General features: G+C 37.9%; 1 protein-coding gene across 2 annotated transcripts in view; it reads right to left on the bottom strand.

The window, feature by feature from the left end:
- KYAT3 (kynurenine aminotransferase 3) overlaps nt 1–20,556 on the bottom strand; it is a 56,985-nt gene that overhangs the window by 9,615 nt on the left and 26,814 nt on the right. For both annotated transcript variants that reach the window (XM_003775650.4, XM_002810639.4), the window contains 7 exons: nt 19,338–19,487; nt 16,585–16,671; nt 15,909–16,034; nt 15,693–15,813; nt 9,672–9,748; nt 7,611–7,700; nt 3,652–3,838 (listed from right to left, as the gene is read on the bottom strand). In XM_003775650.4, coding sequence (XP_003775698.2) covers nt 3,652–3,838; nt 7,611–7,700; nt 9,672–9,748; nt 15,693–15,813; nt 15,909–16,034; nt 16,585–16,671; nt 19,338–19,487 — 838 coding nt within the window. The remainder of the gene's footprint in view (nt 1–3,651; nt 3,839–7,610; nt 7,701–9,671; nt 9,749–15,692; nt 15,814–15,908; nt 16,035–16,584; nt 16,672–19,337; nt 19,488–20,556) is intronic.

The following is a 20,556-nucleotide window of genomic DNA, read 5'->3' as shown; positions in this document are numbered from 1 at the left end:
TTTTGGATCCTATTATTTCACTAGAAAAACTGTAATAATCTCATTTGAAATCTTGTCTTCTAATTACTGGATTCAGAGGCCAGCTTTGATACTTATTAGTTGATTAACTTAAGTAAATTACTTGATTCTCTATCTCCTCTATCAATAGTGATATAATAGCACCAATTTCATACAGCTTTTGTGAGAATATATTTGCAAAGCTCCTAATGTAATTCATACTGTATCATAAATTCTCAATAAATATTAACTAGTCAGCCCTTGCTATTAATTGTAAAGGGAAGTAATTACTATTTTCATGAATATTATGGTTTACTTTTATTCTCAAGCTACAATTAAATAAGAGTTTTTGTTTTTATCTCTAGTTTATGGGCCAACTTTTAGTATATGGAAGAATTATCACATTGCAAATTAAGCAGATGAAAAGGTAAAACAAAACATAAATTTCTTTATATGTAGGAAGGTTTCGTGGACATTAACATTTTTCCACATGAGTGAAGGAAGACCATAAAAAAATCTTGTTTTCATTATCAGAAAAGCTTTCCTAACCAAAATCCTTTTTGCTCCTATTATCACCACACTAGTTCAAGATCTAAGACCTAAATTAGTATTGCATATAGAATGGATTGACTGAGGAAAGAAATGGAAACTAATTAGGAGCTTAATGTAATATTCTGAGTTGTATCACTGTTCTTTTGATAGTTAATGTCACAATGTGATAAATCGAGTTTCATATCTGGAAAAGCTTGGTTCCAGGAAAGAATTGTTCTTATCTAAAAAGCTGTTTCCTTTTAGTCAAAAACTATGCAACTAATTTCATTTTTCTGTTTGCCTTTACTGTCAGGAAGTTTAGTCTCAAGTTAATGCTAATTACAATACTATGTGAACCTAGGTGACTGAAATATTTGCTTTCTTCCCCTCCTATGTGTCACCGATTTTTTTTTTTTTTAATTTAAGAGACAGGATCTCACTATGTTGCCCAGGCTGGTCTTGAACTCCCGGGCTCAAGCAATCCTCCTGCCTTGACCTCCCACATTGCTGGGATTACAGGCAGGAGTCACTGCACTGGCCATGTGTCATTGATTTTTGATTTAGATACAATCATTTCTATTTATATATTATTGCATAGAAAACTTTTAATATGAGTAGGCTTACATTCCTTTTGGAAGCATATAAAGTATAAATGTTGTTCTTTTAAAAAATAATAATTCATATGGAAATCTTGTGGATTTATGATTCAAAGGCAAAAATATAAGTGATGACAACTGTGCTAATATTTCTTTTTATCATTTCATAAAATGAACTGCACATTTAGACTCAATATAGAAAAAGCACTTCCCAAATCTCAGAGTCTAGAATACCTTAAGGGGTTTTATATAAGCATAGAGCAATAGGACTGCAGGAATCTTTGCTTGTCAAAGCCTCTTCTCTCACAACAAATGAAGAAATACGCTAATGTGAAAGGAAGGAGAGTGTTTCAGTTTGAGCCAAACCTCATGTAATGAATTCTTATGACTGTATGTTGCCTTGGCATCCATTGTGAATTTAAGTTGGTCTTATACCAGAAGCAGGGCTTAGTCACCCTTGACACAATTTCTGCTTCTCTTCCTCCTCACAGTTCCTCAATGTAGTTGATTCAGATATCTGCCTGAGACAACCACCTCCTGGCGAGCACCTCACTGTGGGACAGCTAGATACAACCTACTTGACTCGCCCACTGACCCCCACCCTCCTCATGGACTGCCTAGATATGCCACAGTGACCACCTCTCAGTCACAGCCTGACACCATGAGCTTGTGCCTGCTTGCTCTAAACCCATCTGTTAGAAGTCTCTGCAGGAAACCTGCTTGGGTAACACCCTGGGCCCCCAAAAAGGCTTTGGCCCGCAGATCCCACTCTCTCTCTGTTCCCCACCTGCTGGTTGAATGTGTATATCCTGGACCACTCCTCACTTCCCATTGGTCCCAGGAGGCCTGCTGCCTCCTCTGTGTCCCAACTGACCAACACACTGGAACCTAACTCTCCTCCTCCTAGAGAGTGGCTATCTCTGTGGAAATAAACTGGATACAGGTCAGACGAGAGCCACAAGGGTGTCTGCCAGTATAAACCAGTTTCCAGGGATGTCTGGTCATGGGTCAGGCACTTAACATCAGGCCATCTGCCAGGATAAACAAGTAGCCCATGAAAGGCACACTGCAAACATCCAGGACCTCCCCTGGAGCCCCATCAGGGAACAGCTAGAGTTTATAGCCACTTTCCAGAGAGACAGATCTGAAGACCAAATTATAGGAAAATCATAACACCTTACTTTTCTGAAATTTGCTAAGATGATAATGAACCATTACAAGTAAAAATTGCTAGCATCAAATGCTTATAGTAAGAAAGAACTCAGCCAGTGGCTCATGGCTGTAATCCCAGCACTTTGGGAGGCCGAGGCAGGTGGATCACTCATTAAGCTCAGGAATTCATGACCAGCCTGGGAAATGTGGCAAGACCTCGCCTCTAAAAAAAATTTAAAAATTAGCTAGGCGTGGTGGTGCCTGCCTGTGGTCCCAGCTACTCAGGAGACTCAGGTGGTGGGATGGCTTGAGCCCAGGAGGCAGAGGCTGCAGTGAGCTGAGATCACACCACTGCACTCCATCCTGGGTGACAGGGCCAGACCCTGCCTCAAACAAAACAAAACAAAACAAAATGAAACAAAACAAACTCCTATGTGAAGGATGTAAAGTTAAAAAATATGATCAATGTTTTGTTATAAAATTGAAAATTTCCTTTACTCTTTCCAGCTTTATACAATTTGGTATAAATAAAACACTTCAGTTTTTCAAGTTCATTGGCATATAACTTCATTGTAATAAAATTTGAAAACATTTAAAGCTATATTTAGAATGGCTGTAATTTCTGTCACGATAAATTAGGCTTCAAGGTTTACTATTACTAATTTTTTTTAAAAGAAAATTTATATATGACACATTATCATGCTTCTAACTTTAGATTTGTATGGCATGTCAGAATTACATACAACAGCTTTAGATAATTTAAAAACCAATGCTTTTTGGAAACAGAACTATTTAGAATCTAGCTGTGTGGCTTCAGGGAAGTTATTTAAAACTTTCTAAATCTTCTTACCTGCAAAAATGGAGCTAATGTTTTCTTCAAAAGGGTGTTTTGAGTACATGGCACAAAGTAGACCCTCAATAAGTGTTATTCTCCCATTTATTTTATTTCGATACATTCTAAAATGGCAAATATTCCCTGATAGCTTCAAAATTTGTAGATATTTTTCTAATGAAATAGTACATTTTGTTAAGTAAAAAGGAAACTACAATTTTACTCAAATGAACACTGAGTATATAATATTATTTCACACACTTGTGTTTTAAAATTACACACCAGAAGAGAGTGATAGCAAATCCTACGTTTAATAGACTAACTAGAACAACACTGACTCCATAACCATTTAACAATGGTCACATTTAAGGTAAAAGACCTAAAAGTAAAGATAATTATAGAAAATGTAGACATTGCAAAAATCTATGCTTCTCCACAGATAAAATGCTGCTGTGGCTTTGACACCAATCTTTTCTCCATAATTCTGATATAATTTCACACGTAAGTTTCCGTATAGTTGAAATAATAAAAGCCTTTACAAACCTAGCAAAGACACATCAGCGATGATGAAGTATCCTCCATCAGGAACTATGGGTTTTAGGCCAACACTTTCAAGTAAACGTACCATCCGATCTCTTTTTACTTCTAACTCTTTTGGCAAAGAATTAAAGTAACATTCTGGGTCATCCATGCGCTTGATGTCAATCCAGAAAGCTTGAGCCAAGGCTTCCTGTTTGTTAAGAATTAAAAAATATGAAAAGGAATATGGCAATGTTATTTATTGCTTAGTTTATTGGTATAATAAATAGAGATGATCTGAATAAAATTATTGGCAAAGAAGTCACTCAGGAAATAACAGTTGAATTCCTGTGAACCTATATTAAAATCTGTAGGTTAATGGAGGAATCAGTTATACCTAAATGATTAAATCTCATGTGAAGAACTGAGAATGAGTCCTGAAAATTCAAATTGAAAAAGAGCTGTTACATAAAGGTGGCTTGCTTGGAAACAAAAAGACATTAAGATATTTTCTGCTGAGGTGAGTTGTAGAATGACTTGCTAAATCTAAGTCAGAAGAACAACCAGAGAGTAGTCAGCCTCTCACCATTACATTTGGGGACAGAGTGGAAATGAAAGCTCACCTACTGTGCAAAGGAGAAATATGCCTTTCTTATTCTCCATAGGTGTGGAAATCCTTGCTGGAATTATTCATATGCCAGGAAGGTGGTCAAAGTGTAAGAGGGACTAGAAATGAGTTTCTGGAACATCTACAGTAATTCCTCTACCTTTCTTCAAGAGCCAGGACAGCAAACTGGGCCAAGGAAAAAGGCAATGTTGTTAAGTACAGTGGACTGAATGTTTGTGCCCACTCTCATATTCATATATTAAAATTGTAAACCCCAAGGTGATGGTATTAGGAGGTAGGGCCTTTAGGAGGTGATTAGGGCAGAAGGGTAGAGCCCTCAGGAACAGGATTAGTGCCCTTACAAAGGAGGGTTAGCTTGCTCCTTCCACCATGTAAGGACACAGCAAAAGTCACCATCCATGAAGAAGCATGTCCCCACCAGACACCAAATCTGCTGGTGCCTTATCTTGGACTTTGCTGCCTCCAGAACAGTGAGAAATAAATTTCTGTCGTTTATAAGCCACCCAATCCAACTAAGACATTAAGGATCAGGCAGGTAAGAGAGACTGTGTGGCAAGAGATGAGACTGGAGACAGAGAGGGGCAAGATCACAGAGATTTTATGCCAAAAGAATGCAGTAAAACAGAATTAGTAATAAATCTCCAGTACCACAAAATCTTGGAAAATAAGGATCAATTGCCTTAGCCTGGAAATCTCTGGTTTCCTGGAACCAAACATGGTTGTCCCAGGACAAAACAGAGCACCCAGCTGAAATGGAGAATAAGAGGGTTCAGAAAAAGATGTTCTGCATTCTTAGCTATATCTTTTTTTTTTTTTCTCTTGGCAACTTGTTCATTTACTATAGGAAATACTGCCTTAGAAAATTCCAAGTATAAGGAGACATAAATATCCATCCTAACTACAGCATTATCCTGGACTCCTTTCTTTTTCACATATCCCATATGTAACCTATTGACAAATAATGTTGGCTCTACTTTCAAAATATATTCAGAGTCCAATCACTTTTTACTGCTTCTACCATCCCCATCTTGGTTCAATGCACTGGCATTTCTCTCTTGGATCACTGTAACAGCTTTCTCACTCAATGGGGCAGTCAGAGTCCGTTTGCTAACACAAGCCAGACCAAGTCACTCCTGAGCTCAAAACTATCTAGTGACTTCCTGTCTCACTCAGTCCTTACAGTGACATGCATGGCCCAGCTCCACTGGACTCCCAGCTACCTCTCTGATCTTAGCTTTTCCTACTCTTCTCTCGATCATTCCATTCCAGTCTCTGTGCTGTTCTCTGATATTAACATGCCAGCCAGGCTGTCTACCACTGGGCCTTTCCACTTGTTCTCTCTGTCCAAAGGGGTTTTTCTCTAGGTAACCATGTGGCTGCTTAATCTCCTTCAGTTAGTTGTTCAAATGTTACCTTATCAGGGAGGCTTTCAAAGATTACCCTATTTAACACTGTATATCTCCCACCTGGAGCTTTATATCCTTCCTCTTCCCTATTTTATCTTTCTTCTTCATACCTATCGACATCTTTTTTTTCTTTCTTTTCTTTTTTTTTTTTTTTTTTGAGAGGAAGTCTTGCTCTTGTTGCCCAGGCTGGAGTGTAGTGGCATGATCTCGGCTCACTGCAACCTCTGTCTCCTGGATTCAGGCAATTCTCCTGCTTCAGCCTCCTGAGTAGCTGGGATTACAGGCGCCCGCCACCATGCCCAGATAATTTTTGTACTTTTAAGAGACGGGGTTTCGCCATGTTGGCCAGGCTGGTCTCGAACTCCTGGCCTCAGGTGATCCGCCCACCTTGGCCTCCCAAAGTGTTGGGATTATAGGCGTGAGCCATTGTGCCTGGTTCTTTTGCCCTTTTAACTGCCTTCTAGAAAAATACTATTTTTTTCAGCATTTTGATTACCCATAGAATGATGGTAACTAAATCCCTATTTCCATAATAAATATTAAAAATATTAAATATTAAATAATATTTAAATAGTTTTTCTTTTTTTACTTTATGATGTATTCTAGAAATCTTTTTTATCTCAGTACAGTAATTATAGTATTTCCCTATTTTCTTTCTTGTTTCTTTTCTCTTCAGCAGCCAGTAGACAGAGTAATGGGTCCCAATGACATCTAGGTCTTAAAACCCAGAACTTGTAAATATGTTACCTTGCATGGTGAAAGGAACTTTGCAGATGTGATTGAAATTAAGGAGATTATCCTTAATTAATTGGACAGATTATCCATTGGGCCCAATGTTATCTCAAAGGTGCTTATAAGGGAAAAAGGGAGGCAGGAGGGTTGAAGCCACAGGAAATGTGTTGACGGAAGCAGAGGATGGACTCTTCTAGAGCCTTCAGAAGGAACACAGCAGTGCCAGCACCTTGATTTTAGCCCTTTAAGACCCAATTCGGACTTCTGAGCTGAAGAACTGTAGGATAATAAATTTGTGTTGTTTTAAGTCACTAAGTTTGTGGTAATTTGTTATAGCACCAGTAGGAAACTTAATATGGTCATATAATGTTTCAATGTTTGGATAGATCATGGTTTAGTAATCAATTGTCTGTAGATGATAATGGATTATCCTCAATCATCTGCAATGAATAGCCAGGTAAGTACATAACTTCTTACATGTGCAGATAGCTTGATATGGTTTGGATCTGTGTCTTCATCCAAATCTAGTGTCCAGTTGTAATCCTCAATGTTGGAGGTAGGGCCTGGTGGGAGGTGATTGGATCATGGGAGTGGTTTCTCATGAAACCACTTGAGGCTGTTCTCATGATAGTGAGTTATTGTGAGATATGGTTGTTTAAAAGTGTGTTGTACCTCCCCACTTCTCTCCCTCCTGCTCCAGCCATGTAAGACATGCCTACTTCCTCTTTGCCTTCCACCATTATTGTAAGTTTTCTGAGGCCTCTCCAGAAGCAGAAGCCACTATGCTTTCTGTACAGCCTGTAGAACCGTGAGCTAAGTAAATCTCTTTTCTTTATAAATTATTAAGTCTCAGGTATTTCTTTACCTAAGTGCAAGAATGGACTAAAACACAATTTTAGGGTAAATTCTTAGAAGATGGATTGCTTTCATAGGGCAAACACATGTGTAATTTTGTTTGGTGTTGCCATTGTCCTTCACAGAATTTGTAGCACTTTAGATTCCTGCCAGCAATGTTTAACACACCTAAAATTGTGTTTAAAAAAAACCCCAAACCATCCTTGATAACAGTGAATATGTATCTGCTCCCCAAATTCCAAATTATATTAGAAGGCCCTGCAACAGAAGGAAAGAGAATTAAGTCAATTCAAATGTGCAATATAAAAGTAATACCTTCACCAAAAGACCATGCTTCTACCCTGAGTTACTATAACACTTACCTGTAAAGGAGTTGCACAAGTATAAATCGTGTTTTGTTGAACTGTCTGTAAATGTTTTATCAAATGATTTGGACCAATGGACCAGCCAAGCTGGAAAAGGAAAAGATAAAAGGTTTCAGAAAATCTAATTGTATATAACAAATCTGAGGCAGCAGTTTAAACTTAGTGCAATCGTTAAATATATACAATCCTAAAATGTTGGCTGGGTATGGTGACTCACACCTGTAATCCCAGCACTTTGGGAAGCCGAGGTGGGTGGATCACTTGAGGTTTGGAGTTGAAGACCAGCCTGGTCAACATGGTGAAATGCTGTCTCTACTAAAAATACAAAAAAATTAGCTGGGCATGGTGGTGGGCACCTGTAATCCCAGCTACTTGGGAAGCTGAGGCAGGAGAATCACCTCAACCCGGGAGGCAGAGGTTGCAGTGAGCTGAGATCACACCACTGCACTCCAGCCTGGGCAACAGAGTGAGACTCCACTTAAAAAAAAAAAAAAAAAGTTTACACTATGAAAGTAGTACAGTATTAGTACTTAGAATCATTTCAATGGTGTTCTTTTCAAGGAACAGCTTCCAAATGGAGTCAGTAAACTCTGCTTTCATCACTAAGCTCTGCCTTTCTGAAGGTAAACAGCCTGCAATCATTATTAGCCTCTTCCTTTCTTCTAATTTGCTACTTCTGGTATTCTGGAATATTAAAAACTGGTAACAAAGCTTGTTTGATTTACAGATTAAAGTAACTCTGAAAGAGGGCCTAAGGGACTCGTAATTAAAACATATAGACTTGATTCTCCAGGCCTAATTTTTGTTTGATGCTCCCTCCTTCTTCTTCTTCTTTTTTTTTTTTTGAGACGGAGTTTTGCTTTTGTTGCCCAGACTAGAGTGCAATGGCCAGATCTCGGCTCACTCAACATCCGCCTCCCAGGTACAGGTGATTCTCCTGTCTCAGCCTCCCAAGTAGCTGGGATTACAGGCATGTGCCACCACGCCTAGCTAATTTTTTTGTATTTAGTAGAGATGGGGTTCCACCATGTTAGGCTGGTCGAGAACTCCTGACCTTAGGTGATCTACCTGCCTCAGCCTCCCAAAGTGCTGGGATTACAGGCGTGTGCTACCACGCCTGGCCGATGCTCCCTGCTTCTTACCCATGTTCAGGAGAGGTGAGGCTGGAAGAGAATTGGGTTTTAACTGGATAAATTATTGTAATAAATAATACAGTGGTTAAGTGCATGAATTCTGGAGCCAGACTTCCCGTACTGGCTTGAATTATTAGCGGGGTAATCTCAGGCAAGTCATTTAACTTCTCTGTGCTTTAGCTTTGTCATCTGTAAAATGAGGATACTAATCATACCCACCTTACAGTGTGGTTATGAGAATGAAAGAAATTAGTATATGTAAAACATTTAGAACCTGGTATATATTTAGAACCTGCCAAAATATTAGCTACTATTATTTTTTCTCCTTTTATATTAATATGCAGCAATCTGAACACTTTTTTGCAAAGAAAAAGGTGTCATAAAAGGGAAAATGACCTAATTTTTCTTACTTTTAAAGAAATAATTAGGTCTCAAAAAGGATAAAACTCAACATGAAAGCCAAATAAGTCAAGAGATAAGCAAAGATCACCAGGTATAAAAATCTATATAAACTGAATATGTATGTAATTATTCATTTATCTGTTTACTTATTTATTTCATTATTTTTTAAAGATGGTCTTGTTCTGTCTCCAAGTGGCTGGAGTGCAGCTCACAGCAGCCTCAACTTCCTGAGCTCAAGTGATCCCCCCATATCAGCCTCCCAAGTTGCTGGGACTGCAGGCATGCACCACCCTGCCTGGCTAATTTTTTAAAAATGTATTTGTAGAGACAGGGTCTCACCATGTAGCCAAGGTTGGTCTTGAACTCCTGGCCTTAAGTGATCCTCCTGCCTTAGCCTCCCAAAGTGCTGGGATTACAGGCATGAGCCACCATGCCTGGCCAGCATTTAAAACACAAAACACTCAACAAAAAATAAATAATATATAGGCCTATTTTTAAGCAATTAAATTCTTACTCATCTTACCTTCCAGCCAGTTACACTGAAAGTCTTTCCAGCACTTCCTATTGTTATTGTTCTCTCCCACATACCTGGAAAAGTAGCTAAACAGAGGAGGAAAAAAGGGTAAATATTGTTTTCCAATTAATCACATTTAGTATAATCTAAAAACATAACAAAGATACATAAATTCAATGAAAATAAGTGTATTATAGTTTAGCCAGTATAGTTATTTCTAGTTTTTTTTAGATAATGTAACTTTAATGCAAAACACAGATGAAAAGGTTACAATACTGTAATGTTGCACCAAAATAATATATAAATAGATTTAATAATTTTAAAATTAGTTCTGGGGCAGGAGTGTCAGGGGTACCAGCAGGCAGTGTTCCAGACTGCCTTAAGTGGCAGCTGTCACAGGAGCTGTAGCATTCAGTGTTCAATGTTAGCAGTGGCTGCAGTTTCAATATAATAGGCCAGTGGCAGGGCTTAGGTTGTGATCCTGATTATTGTTTAGGCCCCTTTATTTTGCCTATTTTCTGAGTGTATTTCTCCAGGCTTCCTAGAGCAATGGCTCTTAAAATGTGATCTCACACTAGCAATATCAGCATCACTGGGCAATTTGTAAGAAAGGCAAATCACTGGGCCTCATCCCAGATCTACTGAATCAGAAGCTCTGGGAATGGGACCCAGTAGTCATGTGTGCACGTGTGTGTGTGTGTGCGCGTGTGTGTGTGTATGTGTGTATGTGCATGTGTTTTGCTAACAACTTTATTGGGATATAAATCCCATAAATTCACCAATTTAAAGTATGCCATTCAGTGAGTTTACAGTATATCCATAGACCTGTGCAACTATCACCATAACCAATTTCAGAACACTTTTTTCATCCCAAAATAAGCTCTGTACCTTTTAGCTATCACTCTTTAATATCCTCATGGCCATTGTGCCTGAATGAAACTTATCAAACACACATATTTTCTCCGTAAGGAACATCACAGCCTTCTTGCACTTAGGGATACTAGACAGCACTTCAGCACTAGGCTTGGGGGCCATTTTAAACAGCAAAATCACTGTACAGAGAACAATTGCTTATAGTGTGAATTGAAACAGAAGCAGAGTGTGGCCTTGTTTGACCTCGACTGGGAATGTGTGTAGGGTGACTCAAATTTCCCCTTTATTGATTTTGGGGTTACACGTATATTTTAGGAAGTAGGCAAATTTGCAAATACAGAACTCAAGAATAATGTGAATTGGCTGTATAATGGTTTTCAAGTTGATTAACATCTTTAGTAAAGACATTGATTCATTCGTACATCAAATATTCATTAGCAACCAACAGGTGCCTAGGGACTAAGGTCTAGAGGAAACAAAAATGAATAAGATGCAATTCTTCAAAAAATTTAATGTCTAGGGACATGAGACACATACAATGACAATTGTAATACAGTGTGATAAATGCTGTAATAGCAGGAGGCATGGAGGGTGATGCAAGAATAGAAGAGGGTGTTGAGGGTGGCTTTCTGCAGCCGGTAATTCTTAAGCTGAGACATAGAAGACCACATAGGCCATAGCCAGGCAGAGAAGGGGAATGAAGATATTTTGGGCTAAGAGAATGCAGGTAACAAAGGTCGGGAGGTCTAAAATGCAAGAGTATGTAAATTTTGCTAGACATTGGTAATAACTGGTAAATTACCATTCTGTCACTCTTCTGACAATGTCACCCACAATACTGCTTTTTGGATTCCTCAAATAATTTAGTTGTGACGTTCTTTCCATGCAACCCACAGGTTTTTCCACTTGTTTTTCAGAAGCACAAGTGGGGGCTCTTGTATTGTTCTTAGAGTGTTGGTACACACAAAGGGAAAATAAATGCTCGTCTCTGGGAATCTAAGCTTCTGCTTTCTTGAAGTAATCTGCTCATAAGCAAGTAAAGTGCCTACTAAAATGTAAGGCAGCTACAGAAATTTCCAAAACAACGTATAAGTAATTTCAGTCTACCCTGAAATACCTGCTAAATTTGAAACAGTAGGAAAAGTATATAAATCAGAAAAGTTATAATTTTATTCTCTGTGGAATATAACAAAACCCAAAAAGATAAATGAGAAAAATAGTTAGAATGTCCACTTGAAGAAGGAATACTTTAAAATTTGATGTAAATAATTATATCCCTTCTACTTTCGAGACATTTCTGGTCTTCCAAAATACTCCAAAAGAACACTATGACACATGCCCCACTTTTCTATTTGACCAGAGAAAATCTAAACTATGTATAATGTGGATTATCACTTCCTTTAAAGTAAAGGATACATCATATATTAAAGGACTACTGTTGTACTTTGCAAATTGATGTAATAGCCATTTTGTAGCCATTTTGCATCTTTAATGTAACAAAGACTATTATATTTGATAGAATACCTAAGTTTTAATGCAAACAAATTGCACTTTCTAAATAATGAAATAGTGTATCCATTTTTTGGTCTTATTTAAACTTTATGGGCTGTTACAAATAAAAAAATCTAAGTTCAAAATATACATCTTGCATATCTTTAGTAAATACTGTTGCATATCTTTAGTAAATAATGTTACCAGTTACACTTTACCTGGAAGGGCTTAAAATGAGTAGATCTAAACAATAAATTTCAAGATGATCTAAAGTGATCTTTTGGGATGAATATTGCTACACTGAGTTAATTACAACAAGAAAGTAACTGTTCATGTTAACCTGATTTTCCACTGGTAAACAGTTCAAATTACGTGAGACAGAGGTCACCAACAAGATGGGCAATGGTGGACTCTGATGCAATTTAACACATGATAACATTTTGGTGTATTAAGGTGTCACACCCTGCAAATCTCTGGCTGCCTTCTCTGTTTATATATTCCCCCTGAGAAAATTCATTCTCTTCCATGTGTCCAGCTACCACCAACATTTTGATAACTGCCAAAAATATATCCCATTATAATTTGATTCTGATGATCAGGCCTATAATTCTACTTGTCCCCAGATATCTATTCTTCTATGTCCTACAGACACTCAAACGCAGCAAGTTTAAAGCATGAGAAGCGGGAATTCCCTTTGCTCAGCCCTTCCGTACAAATCTGCCCCTCTCCATATTTACTCTGGTTAAAGGCCTCATCACTGCTGAGTAGTTCAGGCTAGAGATCTTAGTATCATGCTTGCTTTCTTCCCACCTTCAAATGCTATACTCTATAGTTTCTAAATAGCCCCGACGTACCATCTCCACTGCTAGGTTATCTGATTTGCTTAAGACCCTCCTCTGTGGCTGTCTCTCATCTTCGTAAAAAAAAAAAAAAATCTAGTCATGGAACCAATTCTCCTGTTTTGTTACACCTTTTGCAATAGTTCTCAAAGTAAGCTCACTGGCACTCTGGTGATCAAATTAATGTGCAGAATTTTAAAAAATCAACGTTAAGTTTTCTACCACACAATTTTCTTAAGCCTTTAGCAAATACTACCACTTATCTGATAGTGGATGCTCCAATAGTGAAACAGATGAGCATTTAGTAAATGCATATTAATGGCAAAATCAGAAAAACTCAAATGTGTTTATTTCAATAGCTTTTTGTTGTGGACAAGTATGAACAGAAGTGTGATTTTTATATTGGCTTCTAATTGTTGAATTTCCTTTAGGAAAATTGCTATTACTGTCAGGATGGAATTCACAATATCACTGTTTCATGATGTAGAACACTGTGATCTCATGGTGATCTACCACTAAAGTAAGTTTCAGAACCACTGACCTCCTCAACAAAGTTTACACTCTTTATCTCATATTCAAAGTCCTTTAGAATCACCCTAGTTTTCCACCCTGATCTATGCCAGTTACTAAAACTCACCCTCATAAATCAAACTGAGGCTAGGTTCTATGGCTTATGCCTGTAATCACAGCTCTTTGGGAGGCCGGGGCAGGAGGATCGCTTGAGTCTAGGAGATTGAGAATAGTTCCAGCAACATAGTGAGATGCTATCTCTACAAAAATTTTTAAAAAATTAGCCAGATGAGGCGGTGCAGACTTGTAGTCATAGCTACTTGGGGGGCTGAGGCAGAAGGATTGCTTGAAAGCAAAAGTTTGAGATTACAGTGAGCTCTGCGCCACTGCATTCCAGCCTGGGTGACACAGCGAGACCCTGTCTCTTAAAAAAAAAAAAAATAATAATTAAGGCCGGGCACGGTGGCCCACGCCTGTAATCCCAGCACTTTGGGAGGCCGAGGTGGGTGGATCATGAGGTCAGGAGTTTGAGACCCGCTTGGCCAACATGGTGAAACCCCATCTCTACTAAAAGTAAATTAGCCAGGCGTGGTGGCGTGCACCTGTAATCCCAGCTACTTGGGAGCCTGAGGCAGAAGAATTGTTGGAACCCAGGATGCGGAGGTTGCAATGAGCTGAGATCACACCACTGCACTCCATCCTGGGCGACAGAGCAAGACTCTGTCTCAAAAAAAAAAAAAAAAATTAAATAACTTATTTACCTTTCTTCTTCTTTGTTTTTAAAATTTCAATAATCATTTACCTTTCTTAAGTGTATCTTGACCTTTCATACCTCCTTGTCTAAGTACATGCTAGTTTATGTTTTAGGAATTTAGTTTCTATTTCTCTGTTTAGCTAATTCTCTATCTTTCGGCCACTCCTTTTTTATTCCCCTCAAACAGTTGCTTTCTCTTCCCATCTCTATAGCAACTTGTAATATACTATAGGAATAATTATGGCACATGCAACAATGCAACAATTTAATATATAAGTGCATTACATTTCTTATTTTTATTTTTCTTAAAAAAAATTAGCTGGGTATGGTGGTCTGTGCCTGTAGTTCCAGCTACTTGGGAAGCTGAGGTGGGAGGATCGCTTGAGCCCAGGAAATGGAGGCTGCAGTGAGCCAGTGGTGCCTGGGCTCAAGGTATCCTCCCACCTCAGCCTCCCAAGTAGCTGCGACTACAGGCACAGACCACCATACCTGGCTGATTTTTTGAATTTCTGTGTAGAGATGGGGTTTCTCCATGTTGCCCAGGCCAGTTTTGAACTCCTGGACTCTAGCAATCCACCCACTTTAGCCTCTCAAAGTGCTGGGATTACAGGTATGAGCCACTGTACCTGGCCTAAATTTTAAAATTTATCTATTTCTGCCACATTTTTTAGTCATCCTTCCCTTAATCTTTTCATCTTTCATCTTCATTTATTCAACAATTTCTTTCTAATTCTCTACCATGTACAAGATTCTATGGAAAATGGGGATGCAGAAGAGACTAAAACAAACAAAATCCCTCCATTACTGCGGTTTAGAAGTAAAATGTATAGATTCTGATATTTACTATAGAGGAAAAAACAAAACAAAACAGAAAAAGGACAAAGCAAATGCTGGAGGGAGAGGTGTAGCTATTTTCAATGTGATGGTCATGAAAACTGACATTGGACAAAGGCGTGAAGGAGGCGAAGGATATTTGGAGCCAGGTGGATATTTGGAGGAAAAGTGTTTCCAGGCAAAGGAAAGGGAGGCGCGAAGACCCAAAAGTTGCAGCCCAGTTTGTAATCCTATAGTTGACATGGTTTGGACTACCCCAGCAGACACTACGGCATTCATGAGATAGCCCAGTAGTAATGGCTGAATCTCAAGCAAGGGCCAAGCAGCATACCTGACTACCCCTGTAATTTCTTTCTGTTGACATGGCATTTTGGTAAGTTGTCTAGCACAGACCGTCTAGAACCTCTTCAGGCACAAGAAAGCTCCCTGTGTCTTATGTAACAAGTAATTGCTGGATTTCTGCTAAGAGGCCAGGGATATATGGGCAAAAGAACTACTTCTCTGGTATCATAGCTTTATAGTATGATCCAAAATCTCTTACTCTTTGTCCTTTGAACTATTCATCAATTCACTAAAGTATTGCTTATTTAAATACTATTTTTAAGTGTTCATACAGACAGATACCCATTACAAAGACTATTTTAGAGTTGGTCTGGGATGCTTTCCAATCAGTTCTTCCATATGTGCCCAAACACATTTAGATTTGTGACTCTATATTATAGTTGGTACCTATTTTTAAGTGCTTATTTCCAGAATATACAAGCCATTCATAAACCTCATCGCTGATGCACAGTGTGTCATATTTGATGCAAAGGTCAGCAATTACTTGCAGTTCCTCTTTGTTATACACCTACACATAATAAAGGAAAGAGCACAGCCAATTATTCAACACGTGAGAAAATGATAGGTCAGAAGACTGTATAAGGAGATAAGAGACTTGCTTACCTTGCCGAGTGGGTTATGTGGAGTATTTAGTATAACAGCTTTGGTTTTGGAATTAAATTTACTTTCCAGTTCTTGAGGATCTAATGTCCAGTCAGAACTAGACCATCTTTTTCCATAAACAGGTTTCTAAACATGAAGGATGAAGATATAATTTAATTCAATTAAGTCATGTTTACTGTCTTACAAACGAATAACCTAATAAGGAAAAAAACATCAAAGAAAGTCATGGCAAAGGAAACTGAATAAATTACCAACAAATGCTTCCCTGGAGTAGGAACAGAAAAAAAAGTAGAAAAAGACTAACAAAGAAGATAAACAAATAACTAGGATGTAGTTCTGCTTAAGAGCCTAAAAAGACCTAAGTCTTATGCTCACACCTGTTAAATGGAAAAATAAGCCCTGTCAACATTAACTGCTGTTAATATTACTTCACAGGAACTAGCTATAACTATGGTTAACATGTCTGACATTGTAAGGCTAGCTGAAGATTTTGTGACTCACCTTAGTGTATTACTTATGTTGAAAATATTTAAAAAAGACAACTAGACAAATGGAGATATACGGGAAATCTCCAAATGCAATCAAAGTAGAAACTTTATCATGACAAAGTAATTGGTATTTTCAAGACTTCTTAAGTCTTGAAACTTTGCCATATGAACCGTACTGGCAAACTTACAGATCTCAGGGGAATAAAAACAGGTGTTGCTCCAGCCATTCTCACCATGGGCTCATAGCAGTCATAGAAAGGCACTATTAGTATGACCTGCAATAAAAGCAAATAAGACCACAACCTGTCAATCATTTATTCAAGTTAATAATACTGTGTACCTACTGTGGGCTAGGCACTGTACTATGTGTTGGGATACAGCAGTGAAAAAGGCAGTCTTTGCCCTTGTGGAGCTAACATCTGAGGGGAAGAGACCTCGGAGACAAACTTGTCCAGGTAGTCTTAATTGGACTCCTTGGTATCACATGCAGTGGGAGTATTTGAAATTACATATAAAATTTCATATATGCATAGGTAGATTTACCTGGAGAATGGGACTATCACATTCTCAAAGGGATATTCCAGCCAAAACGATTAAGCATTTCTTCATATTTCAAATTAGAAAATAAAATCTAGAATATAAGTGATGTATAAGCAGTGACAGACAGCAGGCTATGTGGAAAGAGAACACTGTAATGTTCCCTGGTATAAAATGCTAATTTAAAAGCATTATCTTGAGAGTAAAGATGTTTCTCTCTTCTCAAAATCACGGTTAATTTTTGTATTTTTAGTAGAGATGGGGTTTCGCCATGTTTCCCAGGCTGGTCTCGAACTCCTGACCTCAGGTGATCTGCCTGCCTCAGCCTCCCGAAGTGCTGGGATTACAGGCCTGAGCCACCACACTCAGCCTCATCTGTGAAGTTCTCAGGGACTAAGACAACCTATCTTTGTAACTCTAGTGGGAAATATAAAGCTCAATACAAAGTGAGAGCACAATAAAGGAAAATAAATTGGAGAGGCAGGGCAGTAGAGTGGGAGAAATATACCTGCTACTCTTCGCCTTGATTTTTTCACTTTTATGATGTGAATAATTCCTCTCTCTTTTTTTTTTGAGAATATTTATTGAGTCCTCACTCTTTTAGGTGCTGGCAGTAAAGCTATAAGGTTCTCCTAGAACTTATATCCTACTGAGAGAGGCTTATAATGAACGTAGATACAAATAAGGACATTAGATAATTTCAGATAGTAATAAATGCTATACAGAAACAATAAATAGGTCAGTATGATAGCAAGTGACATGTATGTGGTTTCAAAATACTAGATAAGTTGATGAAGGAAGAAAGAATAGAGGAAAGAAGGCTAAGGGCTAAGCCTTACAATACTCCCAACAGAGTGCAGAGAAAGAAGCAACAAAGGATTAACAACATCGAAGTATGAGACAAAACTATGTTATAGGATTAAAGGAGATTATGTATATGAAACTGTGAACTTCCTTAACATGTTTCCTTAAACATCTTGTCTGGCAGAGTGGAGGGAATCAAAGTTGTAAAAGAATAACATAACACAAAGCAGATAGCAGCATCTTTCATAAAAGTGGTATGATAAAGGGTTATGAGAGTTTAAAGAAAGTTAACAATATAGATCAGGATAAATATTCGTTCTTCAGTCCCAGCTTAAGCAATGTCTCTCTGGAGCTTTCCAGACTTAGCAGAGGTGATTGCCTCTTCCTTTTGTCACTACCATAATGTTCCTCTTAATCCATTTGCAAGTCTGTGTTCTCTACTAGACAGGGAACACCTTCTGCATAGAATCTATCTTTAAAATATCGTCTATCTCACAGTGCTTAGCATATATTGGATCCTCAGTATTTTCTGAATAAATGAAAGAGGCAAAAAGTATTAAAGCAAGGCTATTGGAATGCTAATGGGAAATATGGGTAGAGATGACTGAGGTAGGTGCAAAAGTTGGTCACACATCACAGTACTAAATCGCAGAAATCATTTTACCTTCCTATTATATTAATACATTCTCAGCTGGGCATGGTGGCTCATGCCTGTAATCCCAGCACTTTGGGAGGCTGAGGCAGGCGGATCACCTGAGGTCAGGAGTTCGAGACCAGACTGGCCAACATGGCAAAATCCCATCTCTACTAAAAATACAAAAATTAGCTGGGCTTCATGGCGGGTGCCTGTAATCTCAGCTACTCAGTAGGCTGAGGCAGGAGAATCACTTGAACCCGTGAGGTGGAGGTTGCAGTGAGCCAAGATCGCGCCACTGCACTCCAGCCTGGGCAACAAAGTGGGACTCCGTCTCAGAAAAAAACAAAAACAAACACAAAAACATCCTCACATGGGATGGCTTATACAATTACTGGGCACACAAAGACATTGATCAAAAACTTGCAGACCAAGTTAAGAGTAAAGGTTATTTTAGCAATGAAAACAAAAGATTCTTTTTCCCCAGCAGTGTTAGTCCCTTCCATCTGCCCTTATTTAAATAGGCTATAAAAATAAGAATAAATTATATGCAACAAAATGGATGAATCTCACAGATGCAAAAATAAATGAATGGATCTAGACCCAACAGTATACACTGTATAATTATATTCATATTAAGTAAAAGAGCAGTCAAAACAAGCCTATTGTAATAGAAGACATGAGAGTAGTTACCTCTGGGAGAATATAGACTATGAAGAGGAACAAAGGAGCTTTCTGGGTACTGGAAATGTATTATATCTTTGTCTGGTTGTAGTTGCACAGAAATTTACACAGTAATTTATCCAGCTGTACATTTAAGATTTGTGAACTTTACTGTACATGCATTATACTTAAAACATAATCAAAAATAAAAAGAGAAAAGAGCATAATATAAGCAAAAGATTCAAAGGTGGGACAAATGATAATTGATTAATATAGGTATTATGATAATGTTAATATACTTACTTCATCTCCCTCATCAATTAATGCTTGAATGGTGTTAAAAAGAGATCCATATGCTCCTACTGTCACAAGGATTTCTTTATTTGAATCAATTTGCTTTTGATAAAGCTTTTCATACAGATAGGACAGAGCTTTCACAAGTGACGGATGGCCCTGTTGGATTAAAAATAAGAACAAAACCTTGAATTTAAATATGGGAACTACTGTTTGAGGTACTATGGCTCTAAAATGTAAGAATTTTTAAAATTTGGATTTGATGTTTATAATTACCCAAAGAAAATTTATATTTTTTAATGGCAATAAATTTTTAAAAATTTCCTACATTTAGAGTATTCCCACACTATTTGTCATGAAGGCTTGCTAATGATTAAAACTTCTTACTAAATAAAGGGTTTGGGATTATATAATTTCAAAGTATTTGCTTTGAATAAAAATCAATCATTTGTATTTTTTGACAGTAATTAAGTCATATTGAAAAGAGTTGGATTTGTTTCCCAGTTAAAATAAGTAAAAAAAACCCACGTTAACTGTATACCCACTCCTTGGCTCTTCCTGATTGCTGGAGAGATGGTTATGCCAACCAATGGACTAGAGAGAGAGAACACAAACAAATTCACCAACGACACGAACACTGGTGTTGATGTGATAGCAAATGTTAGAAGGAAGTGAGACACTACTCACACTGACAGTCAAGAAAACAGTTGTTATCCAAGGTAACTACTTTCATAGGAGAAGTGAAGGGATTATGAAGGTACAGTCTGAGGCAAGTAGGGGGTCTGAAGACTCCTGGATTAGCTCTCCCTAAGTTCTCTTCTAGGTTCTCTCTCCTTCCTTCCTTTTTTTTCTTCCTTTTCCTTTCCCCCTCCTTATTTTATTTAGTATTTAAGTCAGTATTTCTTGTTGTTTTCTGTCCAGCATCTACCTCCTCATTTTGCTTTTGAAGTACCATCCAGATTTTCTATCCGTTGAGAGTAAGAGTGCAAGTGCAGGTCATGTGCCTTTGTTTGAAAGCACTTTGGGCTCTGGAGCAATAAACTGAGTTCCTTTGAATTTTACTTTAATAGCAGGTCTAACAAATTCTAGCAAAAGGAGATCTGAAAAGCAACTATAAACACTATATACATGTCTTAGAATGATAAGTGTTTGTGCTTTTAAAATTAAAAATTTAAATACAAAAATAATTTATGCTTCATGTAATAAGTAAAACTAGGCAAAGATGTGT

The sequence above is a fragment of the Pongo abelii genome, chromosome 1, assembly GCF_028885655.2.
Source record: "Pongo abelii isolate AG06213 chromosome 1, NHGRI_mPonAbe1-v2.0_pri, whole genome shotgun sequence".
Taxonomy (NCBI): Eukaryota; Metazoa; Chordata; class Mammalia; order Primates; family Hominidae; genus Pongo; species Pongo abelii.
This window is presented reverse-complemented; position numbering and strand designations above follow the sequence as displayed.